Genomic DNA, 11,863 nt, shown 5'->3' with positions numbered 1-11,863 from the left:
ATTTTTAAATTGTTTTATGAGCTCTTTATTTCTTACCGGGACAGATAATGATTTCACTTATTTGTATACTTTTTCTTACACACCTCCCCAGTTTCTCCTAATACCATTCTAGCACTGATTTTATGTCCTCGATTGGAAACCTTTCTAGTCGTAAGCAATTTACTTACACCTTTGTTTCTTTTTTCTTTTTTTCTTCCATCTTCCTTTCTTAGCCTCTCAATTGCAGCCAGTATTTTTGGACTCCCCGCTTGGTAAAATAAGGATGTTAATCCTCCTCCTCTCTTCAATGCTTCACCTCCAACTTCTATCATTGTACTTGAATTTACTATGGCAACAAGTGCATTTAATTCTCATATTTAAATGGTCTCTTTCATTCTAGAAGTGCAAAATGACGCAAGAATGTTTACATATGTGTGATGTTTTCAGTATTCTTTACTGTAGAGCTAACTTGTGAAATACAGTTGCACATGTTTTCTTGTACAGCTTTAGTTTTTCCTGATTTTCTAATTGCCTATGTTTTTACCCCTTGCAAGGTTGCCTTCAACATTTCCTCAATTTCATTTGAACTGTGCATTATATAAGTATTATATCAAGTCCCCTTTGCCCATAGAACTCTTCACTTCTTATTCCATTCTGGGCTGGTTGCTCTCTCTCGGCCTTCCGTATGCCCAGCTGTATTCCTTGGATTCCTTTCTGTCTATGTTAATTTTCCTGTTTCCTAGACCTCATATCTTTCTGTCTCTTGGTTTCTTGGTTATTATCCTCCACCTCACCCCATAAACACACAAACTGCTTTTTTTTTCTTTTCTGCAGCTCTTTCTAAAGTAATTTTCTAAGAATTGATAGCCTTGGTAACTTGTCATTCCTCATTTAGTTTCATTTCTTCTGTCACCTTTTTGTTTTATTTTCTGGAAGTTTTCCTTGACTTTTCCAAACTTTCCTGAGACTTCTTTTTAATTCCCAAGATCTCTTTTTTGTCCCATTACTTTTTTCCCTTTTCAGTGCATCCCGTTCTCATTTTATGAAGAAAACAGCTTTCTAACCTCCCTGAGGACATTGGTTCAAGGTTTAAAAAATTATTCTTATAGTCAAAATTATGTGTTTCTTCTGGTTTCATTGTTTTGAAGGTTTATTAAGTCCATTTATTTTTGTTATTATTGTTTTAAAGTAAGCTCTATGCCCAATGTGGGGCATGAACTCTTGAGATCAAGAGTTGCGTGCTCTACCAACTGAGCCAGCCAGGTGCCCCTTCTGGAGTCATTTTTTATTTATCTTAGCCACCCTTTCCATCTGGTCATCTTTCTTATATATCTGATCCTAGATTGCCCATTCATAGTTACAGAGAGGTAAGTTGACTGACAGGCTTCCCTGTAGAGTGATTGGATGAGGATCCCCTAGATGTCAGAAGACAGAGGTATTTTTTCTGGAGTATTTCATTTCTGATTTTTCCCCTTCTGGTGTAGACTTAGGCTGCTGTGAATATAGGATTGGGTGTGGGGTTGGTAACCTTCTTCCTGCTTCCCCTCCACCTCCCTCTCATCCTCAGTGTTCTCCAAAGGTCTGCCTAGCCAACCATTCTTCTTGCCTATTGCCTTGTTCTCTCTTTGTTTTTCCGATGGCAGCTCCCTCTCCTCTTCTTTATTCAGCTATCAGTTCTGCATCCAATCTGCATTCAAACATTTGTCTAAGCCTCTGGACTCCCGTTGGCCCCGTTCTCCTTTCAAATTGGTAGCAGAAGGAGGAGAGGCAGTGTGTGGGTTCTTGAGTCCAGCAGGCAGGACCTTGAGCACTTGAACCCAGTATACCACTTACTAGATTTCTGACTCTGGGCAAGTTACCTAGTCTGTGCTTTAGTTTCCTTATCCGTAAACAGGGATGCAAATGACACACACACTACTCAATGATTATTGAAGAAGACAGGTTATTATTTGTAAAGTCTTAGAGCAATTAATTACCAGTGCAGAGCAAAGGGCACAAATGTGAGTCACTCTCATCATTAGTTATTTTTATACCTCTAAGGACCTTTACTATCATTTCAGTCAGGTCTCAGGAGGGGTAGTTGATAAATGCTCTTTTGCCTTCTTCAAATAGTGCCTAGGGGCACCTGGCTGGCTTATTCTGAAAAGTATGGGACTGTTGACCTTGGGGTTGTGAGTTCGAGTCCCAAATTGGGTGTAGAGATTACTAAGAAAAATAAATAAACTTAAAAAAAAATAATGCTTAGGGCACGTGGGTGGCTCAGTTGGTTAAGCGTCTGCCTTCGGCTCAGGTCATGATCACGGGGTCCTGGAACCGAGTTTTGCGTCAGGCTCATTGCTCCACGGGGAGCCTGCTTCTCCCTCTGCCCCTCCTCCCACTCGTTCTCTCAATCTCCCTCTCTCTCTCAAATAATAAATAAATAAAATCTTTAAAAGAAATAATGCTTAAACGTAGTCAACATTTGCTGTCTTTCCTCATCTCCCAAGGTAAGAGAATAACAGAACTAAAATAAATTCTCTCTCTATAAGGGTCTGTTTTTTAAAAAGTCTATGAGGAACTGGTAAGAATGGAATGGTGGACACCCTCATCTACTGTGAGTGTGAATGTGAATTGGTATGATTTTTTTCGTAACAGTGTGGCTCTAGGTATGAAAAACTTTGTGCGTGTTGATACCTTCTGACCCAGTCATCCTGCTTGTAGAAATGTCTTAAGGAAACAATCTCAAATGCAAAGTTTTATATGTCTTAAGGAAACAATCTCAAATGCAAAATGCAAAGTTTTATACAAGGAGATTGTTCTTTGCACTAGCATTTAGATAAAGAATTAGAAGCCGTCTAAGGTGCAAAGTTGGGGGAGGACAGCAGAGAGGACTGGGCATTATCAGGAAGGCTTGACAATACATAGTAGGGCTGTAGGGATTGTGCAGGACCTAGCAGGACTCCAGGCCCTGTGGGATGAAGAATCTTGCAGAAGCAAGGAGGACACAGGCTTTGGGAAGCTGTGGCACCAGGAAATTGATCCAGACAAAGCCTGGTTCACAATGCAAGACGTCATTGAGGAACGAGAAGAGTCATTTACAAATAAACACCTATACAGTTGACCCTTGAACAACACAGGTTTGATCAACAGAGTTCTACTTTTATGCAGATTTTTTCATTAAATATATGTGCAGTACTATAAATGTACTTTCTCTTCCTTATGGCTTTCTTTTTTTTTTTTTTAATTTAATTTATTTATCTGACAAAGAGAGAGAACATACATGTGGGGGGAGGGGCACAGGGAGAGGGAGAAGCAGACTCCCCACTAAGGAGGGAGCCAGTTGTAGGGGCTCCATCCCAGGATCCTGGATTTATGACCTGAGCTGAAGGCAGACGCTTAAACGACTGAGCCGCCCAGGCGCCCCTTCCTTATGATTTTCTTAACAACGTTTTCTTTTCCCTAGCTTACTCTGTTGCAAGAATACAGTACATAATACATATAACATACAAACTATGTGTTGATCAGCTGTTTATATTATTGGTAAAGCTTCTGGTCAAGAGTAGGCTATTAGTAGTTAAGTTTTGGGGAAGTCAGAAGCTATGCATGAATTTTTGAGTGCACGGGGATGGGGTCATCGCCCCTAACCCGTGTGTTGTTCAAAGGTTAACTGTACATGAATAAATGTTTATGTATGTTAAAGGGAGTAGAGCAGAGTCATCACAAACATGGGCTTTGGATCAGAGACACTCGGGTTCACGTCCTGGCTCTAGCACTATTGTGAAAACTTGGGCTAAACTAACTTCAGGTGCTGGTTTCCTCCACCTTAACGTGGGAGCCACAAGAGCACCGACCTCATGGAGTGTGTGTGGATATTCAGTGAGGGAACACATAGGAGTCCTGCCCGTCATAGATACTTGATCAATATTAGCTCTTATCAATTAGCAAACACACATGTTTCTGACCTCCAAAATTTCCAGAACACTTCTTCCCATGTTTTCTTCTGTGTTTGGTTTTATTGCTTCTATAACTTCTCAGATGGCAGTCTCCTTGACTGATTATCTTCTTCTTGTGGCCCAGCAGGACGACAGGACCCCGACTTGGCTTGGGAGCGAGCTGGAGTGAGGTGAGTAACTTTCCTTAAATAGCGGCTGGCAGAAGTCAGTAGAGGACAAACACATCAGGTAAAGTCTGCTTTGGCATTGGTAGCCATCCCGGAGGGAAGCACCAGAGACCTGGCCCCTCGCTGCTTCCTGCTGCCACAGCTGGCTCACATTTGACCCCACAATTTGTTCTCTCCTCCCCAGGGGTGAAGCAACACCTCCTTCTAGCGGGGACGCAGACTCGAGCTGTTGCGAAAACTCTCAGATCCCACTGCTGGCACCATGTCCTCAGAAGCCAGTGAGCTCTGCCCAGGTAGTCAACTTCCACTTCTCTGGATGATTCCTGGAATTGTGGGGATGCCTCCAGCTGCGTTACCCTAAGAGGAATCAGTCCCTTGAAGAGCTTCCTTGAGTCCCTAAGCGGGAGTCAAAGGGAGTCCGCAGGCCAGGGGTCTGTGGGGACACCTCCCTCCTGTCTTCTCAGGGTCATGGCTGAGATGCTCACTTCCGCCCTCCCCCTGCCGCCCATCAAATCCATCAAATGACCCAGAAGTGAGGCCAGGAGAGCCCGCTGGGAGGTGGGGGACAGCAGAGGGGAAAGGAGGGAAGAAAGGGGTCCTGAGGTAGGGCAGGGGGAGGAGGTAGACCAGCAAGCTTGGAGGCTTCTTCTGCCCTCTTGCCCTGTCCAAGCCTCCAGCATGGCTAAGGATGACTGTGGGGCTTCACGGCAGAGGCCGCTCCCTCCAGTTCTCACCCTGCTGCCAGCCTGACTGCTCTGTGATGGTCAGTGGGCCACTGACCTGGACCCCAGTCTGGTCTTTGCCACCTCCCACCTGTGTGACCTGGAGTGCCTTACCTAAGCTTACCTGTAAAATGAGAATATTTCCCTATGTGGTTATGAAGATCAAATATAATGTGTTTATGAGGTTTTGGCCAGGACCTGCTACACAGTATGTCCTCCCTAAGTATTGTTGCTGTCCCCTCTACCTGGAACCTGTTAGTTCCAGATAGAAACCTCCCCTCCCCCAGCATCCCCTGGCCCCCCACGGCTATGTTAGGGCACTTGTCCTGTGTCCCGACTATAAGCACCTGCTTATGAGATACGAAAGCGGGGCAGGAACTGATTCTATTGATCTCAATAACCCTGCCTAGGCCGGCTCTCAGCTATTCCCCGCCACCCCACCCCCCAATCAATAAAGACACATATTTAGCCCTGTAGGTTCCCTCCAGCTAAGCCCTGGTTTCCCTCTCCCTTAGTGGAGCAGGAAAAAGAAAAAAGTAAACAACTTTTCATTTTTTCCTTTCCATCTAGAGAGCAAAATCCTTCTTGAGGATGTCATTGAGTCTTTTCAGAGCACAGTGAGCTTCGAGGAACTGCACTTCCTGCTGACTGACCATGAAGCCTGGGAGAGATTTGTGGCTCAGGCCATGTTGTCCAGGTAACCCCCCGGGGTTGCCCCGGGATGGTCACCCTGGTGTCTGTGGGACAGTATCTTGGGGTTGGGGTTGAGTACGTTCCTTCTCAACAATCCATGAGGAATATGTCTTCCATTACATTCACCGCAGTGAATGGCCTCGGATTGAGACAAGGTGAAACCTGTAGAGTGACCTTGGTCCTTTACCTAAAGCAGACCTGTCTCTGCCTTTGTCTCTTCGTCTGTTCAATTTTGTCATGAGGAAATGAAGATAATGCATGTAAAGGGCTTCGCATAGTGACGGACACGTAGTAGGGTCTCAATTAATTTTAACTTTTTAGAAGATTGCCGAGAAGAGACAGGGGCTAAGGGTCTTCTTCCTAGAGATGAGGGCCAAGCAGGACTTCTGGGACAAGTCGGAAGAACACTGACACCTCAGTCTGTGCCCCTGGGGATTCGGACTAGAGTCTTCCCTAAGGAGTTATATGAACATGCAGGATCCTGCTGACCCATGAGGTGGAGACGCTAGAGTGGAATTGGACCGAGCTGGGTTGGATCCTGACTCTATCTCTGTCCAGCCCTGGGGCTCTCTGGCTCTGTATGTCTTGGAGTCTCAGATCTGTCATTTGTTCAATGGACACAGTAATCCAATCTGATAAGATTGTGGCGAAGGACTTTGTGTGAATTGTGAGGTCAAAGGTGAGGAACCAAGTGCAGCCATCCTGTCCAAAGGCCCAGGAGGCTTGGACCAGGGCCAGAGCTGGTGATCAGGATGGACAAAGGGGTGTGGGGTCTAGGTTGGAGGACTAGGTAGGCTTGGACAGCAGGGCTGGAACTGAGTGAAGCTCTAGAGCACAAAACTTGAGGAGACCAGGGACCTAGCAGAGGTCCTGTGAGAGGGAGAGGGCACATTTCTTCCCTCCCTTCTTTGATTTCCTCACTGCTGGGCATCAGGGTCCATGGGGGGTGTTTCTTCCATACCTTGCTTTGGAGCTGGGGGGGTCGTGACTACCATTTGGAAGCCTCTTCTCTTCTACCTAGAGCAGCCCCAGACCAATAGGAGGCAGTGTGGCTTTGTGACAACTTCCAGCTCCACTGGGGGCAGCTGCCAATTCTGTACTCTTTGGGGGATTCTGAGCCTCAGAAGTCCCCACCAAAGAGGAAAGTACTTCTTGCTCCAGCTTGCCCAAATGCAGGTCTTTTCCGGCTTAGTGATTCATATAGAAGGTTGTCAAAGTCTCTTGCATCTTTAAGAGATGTCATAAAGCTGCACATGGCCTTGGTGTACCCGCTAAGGTGTGAGTTAAGATGGTGACACCTGTGAGGTCGGGGGTGCTGGGCGGTGGCTCGGGAGTCAGTTTCGTGAACTGGAGAGTCTGAGGGGAACGAGGGTAGTGGGTGTCCTGCTTCTCAGTCAGTTGGGGCAGGGCCTGGTCCCCAGCAGAGGACAGGAGGCTTGGGAGAGAGAGCAGGTCCCAAGCAAAATGATCATTAAGGTCCCTTCTCGCCCTGAGGTTTTGTTTTCTTAAATTCCAAGTACCCAGAGTTAACCAAACTGCAAAGTCTGAGAGCACAATCCCTAAGACTGCCCTTACTTTTGGCACCCACTGCAAATTGGGGGGCCGGTCCCCAAACTACCCTGAGATTGGATGATGCCCTGGAAGCACTCAGAGAGCTCACTCAGAGCTGTCACTCTCAGTCACCCTGTGATACAGGGAAGGATACAGGTTCCCATCAGCCAAAGAGAGAGACACTTGGGGCAGAGTCTGGGAGGGTTTCCAGTGCAAAGCTTGGTTGTCCTTGGGAGGCCTTACTGTCCTGTGTTCAGCGTGTGACAGTGCACGTGGAGCATTGCCTACCAGGGAAGTTCACACTGTGAAAGTAAACAATTATTGTGACACTTACTAATAGGGTAAAGAAGACTTAATTCCTGCCCTAGGCGTCGAGAGTGATGTCATCGGGGAGAGAGATCGGGCTCACCTCGGAATACAGCGAAGACAGCTAAGGATTTATAGCCAAGGAGCAGGATGGGGGCAGGGCATGGGAAATCTCTAAGAGGAGACATCAAGGTGGGGGATTCTTGCTAACCTGACGCAATAGTGTTCTTCCTGAAGGCAGGCAAGGACTTCTGCATCAAAGGTGGGATTTGATCAGATGTCAAAGGTGATTAGATATCAAGAGTGCGTGGATTCTCACTAAGCTGACCTAACAGGGTTCTTGCTAAGACTGGGCATGACAGGCTGCCAAGGACAGAGCACAGAAGACCAAGGTCAAGGCCTAGTCAAGAGGAGTGTCAGAGAGCCCGAATAACGTTTGGTCAAGGAGAGAGTCTTTTTCAACCCTGTCCTCAGAGTACAGAGTTTTATTGGGGCTCAGTCACCTCCTCCCTGCATGGCTGACTTGTCGTCTTCAGCTCCCCTGGAGGTTAGTTTCTAGTTCCTTTGTAGGTCAGAACTGACAGCACATGACCCAAAGCCCCCCTCGTCTCGTCAGGTTGTCCAGTGAGTGGCCAAAGGCCCAGGCAAAGGAAGACAGTCCTATTGTTCTAGGACCCTTGACATCCTAGGTGGAGACCTAGAGATCACTTCCCAGTCAAGGGCAAAGGGCAGACCTCTCTGTGGGTAAGGTTCATCCTTCAGTACACAGGAAGATTCCCCGAATGAAGGTTTTTCTGCTCCAACCCCACTTCCCTTTGTTCATCTACTGAGTTCCCAGTCTACACACACTGTGGTACTGACTGTGTTGACCTGGGAAGCCATCTTTATCAGATACCCACCATTTAAGTGCATCTTAAGATGAAATGGACTTATTTATTCCCTGACTGTGTGTATGGAACATTAGCAATGTACAGAATGTGTTTAACATTGCAAGAAAAATTCTTTACATTTGTAAAATTCTTTTCCCTTTGATTTGTAGTAAACGTTCTGTGGTTTATGTGGGATAGATCGAATGAAGCCCACTTTACAGATAAGCTTTGCTTTTTTTTTTTTTAAAGATTTTATTTATTTATTTGAGAGAGAGAATGAGACAGAGAGAGAGAGCACGAGATGGGGGAGGGTCAGAGGGAGAAGCAGGCTCCCCGCCGAGCAGGGAGCCCTGTGCGGGACTCGATCCCGGGACTCCAGGATCATGACCTGAGCCGAAGGCAGTCGCTTAACCAACTGAGCCACCCAGGTGCCCCAGATAAGCTTTTCTTAATCACTTGACCTTCACTGTTACAGGGAAGAGGCAGATGTCCTACGTGAAGATCTGAAGGAGCTGGAAAGAGCCATGTATACGGAGGCCGAAGACCAGCTGTTTAGGGAGAGGCTTTTGAGTGAGTTTCCCAAGTTGAAAGTGGAGCTTGAGGAGCGCATAAGAAAGCTCCACGAGCTTGCTGATGAGGTTGACAGGGTTCATAAGAACTGCACCATCTCCAACATAGTAGCCGGCACCACTGGTGCTACATCTGGCCTCCTGTCCATCCTTGGTCTGGGTCTGGCACCTTTCACAGCAGGGACCAGTCTGGTACTCTCAGCCGTTGGAGCGGGGCTGGGAGCAGCATCTGCTGTGGCCCAAGTGTCCACCAGCATCGTGGAATACTCCATCGAATCATCCGCCAAAGCCCAAGCCAGTCACCTGACATCAACTGATTTTGACAAAGGGAAGGTAGTTGCCAAGGTTCTGTGTGATACCATACCCCAAATTGGTTCCGTAGCAGGTAAAAGCGTCCAAGCCCTGCAAAACATTGCAAAGAATGTTCGTGCCATCAAGCTCGCCAAAGTCAAACCTCACCTGGTAGTCAATGCCAGGCGCTTCATGACAGCTCAGAGAGTCTCAGTTCGAAGTGGCAGGCAGGTGCAGAAAGCTTTTGGAGGCACTGCTCTGGCAATGACCAAAGGAGCCCGGATCATGGGTGCAGCCACCGCAGGTCTCTTCCTTGCAATGGATGTGGCCAACCTTGTGAAAGACTCAGAGCACTTGAAAAAGGGGGCAAAGGCCCAGTCAGCTGACGAGATGAGGCAGCAGGCCCGGGAGCTGGAGAACAAGTTGGAGAAGCTCACCAAGATCTATGAAAGCCTGAAGGAGGGCCCGAATCCATGACCCCTGAGCAGGCAGGGAGCAGGGACATGTGTGGGACAAAGACATGGAGGTACCTTATTAGAGGGGAAAAGAGGGCAAAATAAAGAATTTGGATTCGGGTGTTGAGGAGTTTGGTATTTCTATAGCTGAGCCCAGTGAGGGAGGGGTTAATGCAGATGGCGGGGTTGGGCAAAGAGAGGAAGGAACATGGAACCTGGAATAAGGAGGGAGGGGGCTAGAGAGTGAGGGGACTAGACTACAGAGGACACAGGGGACACGAATCAAGAGAGGCGTGGAGGAACAAGCGATGGGAAGGCCAGGAATAGTGAAATTAGAATTGTTGGAATGTGTGAGAAGATGATGGGTTTGATCTGTCATCTTCATACTTAGTTCTGAGCCTTCCTGAAGCTGACAATTGCTACTCTGGGAAGGATTTGACCACCGATCTGAGCAAAGACAAATAGCGTTGTCCACTGTGATGGTGGCAGCCTGGTCGCAAGTGACCCCGACCCGTGGCTCCCAGCCACGTCCCACGAGTGACCAGGCGCCGGCAGCGTGGATGCAATCCCCTTAGATGTCTGTCTCCGCCAGGCACTCTGATGACTTCAGAAGTCCCCACTGTCCCATGTCCAGTTCCCAGCCACCCCCCACTGTCCCTAGACAAAGGGAGACCCAGGAGGTGGGATCCCTGCTCTGAAACACAAGTCATAAGGTCTAGCAGGTGAGCCAAGCCCACGTCCCCCTGGAATGGAGAGACTGGGTGGGGGCGCTGGTTGTGTGTCCCCGTCTGCTGACTCTCCCAGCCTCCACCTGATGATGCTGAGGCGTCTGCCAGACTCCTCCCTCAGCAATGTGAGGGTGACTTTCCCACTGAGGTGGGGTTGCCTTCCCAGTGGGCTGAAATGGCTTATTGACCAAAGATTTTGCCGAGACCCCCGACTCTGGAGCTGTGGTCATCCTGGGTGACTTTTCTTGGGATCCTTGGGGGTCAAGTGGAGCCGTAGTTTATAGTCACTAGATCTTTAGGGTCCCCAAGTGGGGTGGACTCGGCACTTGTCCCTGCAGTCCAAAGATGCCTAATCCTCACCTGACGTGTCTGCAGCCCCATCCTGGTTGCTCCACCGCGGGGCTGTGTTCCTGGAGCCCGTCGATGTCCGGAGGCCATTCTGCATGGGCATTAGACCATCGGGCCGCAGGTCCTATGGACGCTGCATCGCGTTCTGCATCTCACAGTGGTTTCATCGGGTGTCACGCCAAGGGCGTGCTAGGGAAAGGGAGAAGAATCAGGGGGAAGGGAGGCTACAGAAAAAATGACCAAGAGGTAACCAAAGAAGGAGAGGTGGACACAATAGTACTTTAACCACGTGTCAGAGGGCACAATGTCAACGTGGCCTTGAGTTTTGGCTCCTTCCCTGAGTTGCTGGACCAAAGCCACCACCTGTCCCCTCACCTGGCTTTCCCCATCTGCAAATTCAGCCCGAGCTCCCAGCCCACCCACAGGGTGATCATCACAAACCATGGGTGCGGTTCTGATGTCATCATTCCATCACTCTGTCCCTCCCTCACAAGCTGGCGGAGGAGCCTCGATGCCCCGGGGACATTTGCCCGGATGGAAGGGTCAGGGTGGCTTCCGTGTGCGCAGGGGCAAAGCCCACAGCCGTCCAGCTGCTGCACATCTCACGAGCCGTGGGACCCTTTCCCCGCAGCGTCTCTATCTGTGCAGGGGGCAGGTATCTCCTAGGGCCGCTGTGGGAGCCAGACGGGGCTGCGTGGACGGGGCCCGCACGGCGCCTGGCGCACACTCAGCTCTGTCCACGGCGGCTGCTCTGCTCGGGGCCCACGCGGGCGGGAGGCCTCGCTGGCTGTTTCCATTTGCTGTTTCCTGACGCTAGCCTTCCTAGAAAAGTCCTCCTTTAGAGAGAAAGATCTGTCGTCAAGCAGAAACGAGTGGGGTAGAAAACAGCAGTGTTTCCGGAGCCCTCTCCCGCAAACGTCTACATCCTTGCAAATAGCACTTGGCCACCAAGGGCGGGCCTCCTGGGGCTGTCCCGACATCCGGGACAAGGCTAGAGAGACCTGATTAGATCCAAAGGGGTGGGGGAAGACAGGGACATGGTGTCCCCGGCAGGGATTTCAGCCCCTCCCCCAGGTGCCATGGGAGCAGAGTAGGGCACAGGGACTCTGCCAGGGAGGGTGCTGGGGGGCTTCTGAGAGGAGGTGATGCTCGATTTGGGCTCTGAAGTATGGGCATGATTTTTCCAGGTGGTAGGAGCAGGTGCTCCTGGCAGAAGGATCTGCATCAGCAAATGCCTAGAAGCCACGTGGGTG

At 49.0% G+C, this 11,863-nt stretch overlaps 1 protein-coding gene across 1 annotated transcript; it reads left to right on the top strand.

The window, feature by feature from the left end:
• Nucleotides 1-3,475: 3,475 nt before the first annotated feature.
• On the top strand, nt 3,476-9,664 carry LOC118026170 (apolipoprotein L3-like). Its single transcript, XM_035028915.1, has 4 exons — nt 3,476-4,081; nt 4,263-4,371; nt 5,371-5,497; nt 8,695-9,664. Exons 2-4 carry the CDS (start codon nt 4,341-4,343, stop codon nt 9,554-9,556), a joined length of 1,020 nt encoding a protein of 339 aa, XP_034884806.1. The 5' UTR covers nt 3,476-4,081; nt 4,263-4,340; the 3' UTR covers nt 9,557-9,664.
• The last annotated feature ends 2,199 nt before the right edge of the window (nt 9,665-11,863 follow it).

This window comes from Mirounga leonina, unplaced genomic scaffold (assembly GCF_011800145.1).
Source record: "Mirounga leonina isolate KUSES-001 unplaced genomic scaffold, KU_Mleo_1.0 Mir_208326, whole genome shotgun sequence".
NCBI classification, from domain to species: domain Eukaryota; kingdom Metazoa; phylum Chordata; class Mammalia; order Carnivora; family Phocidae; genus Mirounga; species Mirounga leonina.
Note: the sequence above shows the minus strand (reverse complement) of the source record. Positions and strands in the feature narration are given on the sequence as shown.

Excerpts from the sequence above, each read along its gene's own strand:
- LOC118026170 (XM_035028915.1), top strand. The coding sequence starts at position 4,341 with ATGTCCTCAGAAGCCAGTGAGCTCTGCCCAG. Across the intron at positions 4,372-5,370 it reads AGCCAGTGAGCTCTGCCCAG|AGAGCAAAATCCTTCTTGAG; the intron begins GTAGTCAACTTC and ends CTTTCCATCTAG. Across the intron at positions 5,498-8,694 it reads GCTCAGGCCATGTTGTCCAG|GGAAGAGGCAGATGTCCTAC; the intron begins GTAACCCCCCGG and ends TCACTGTTACAG.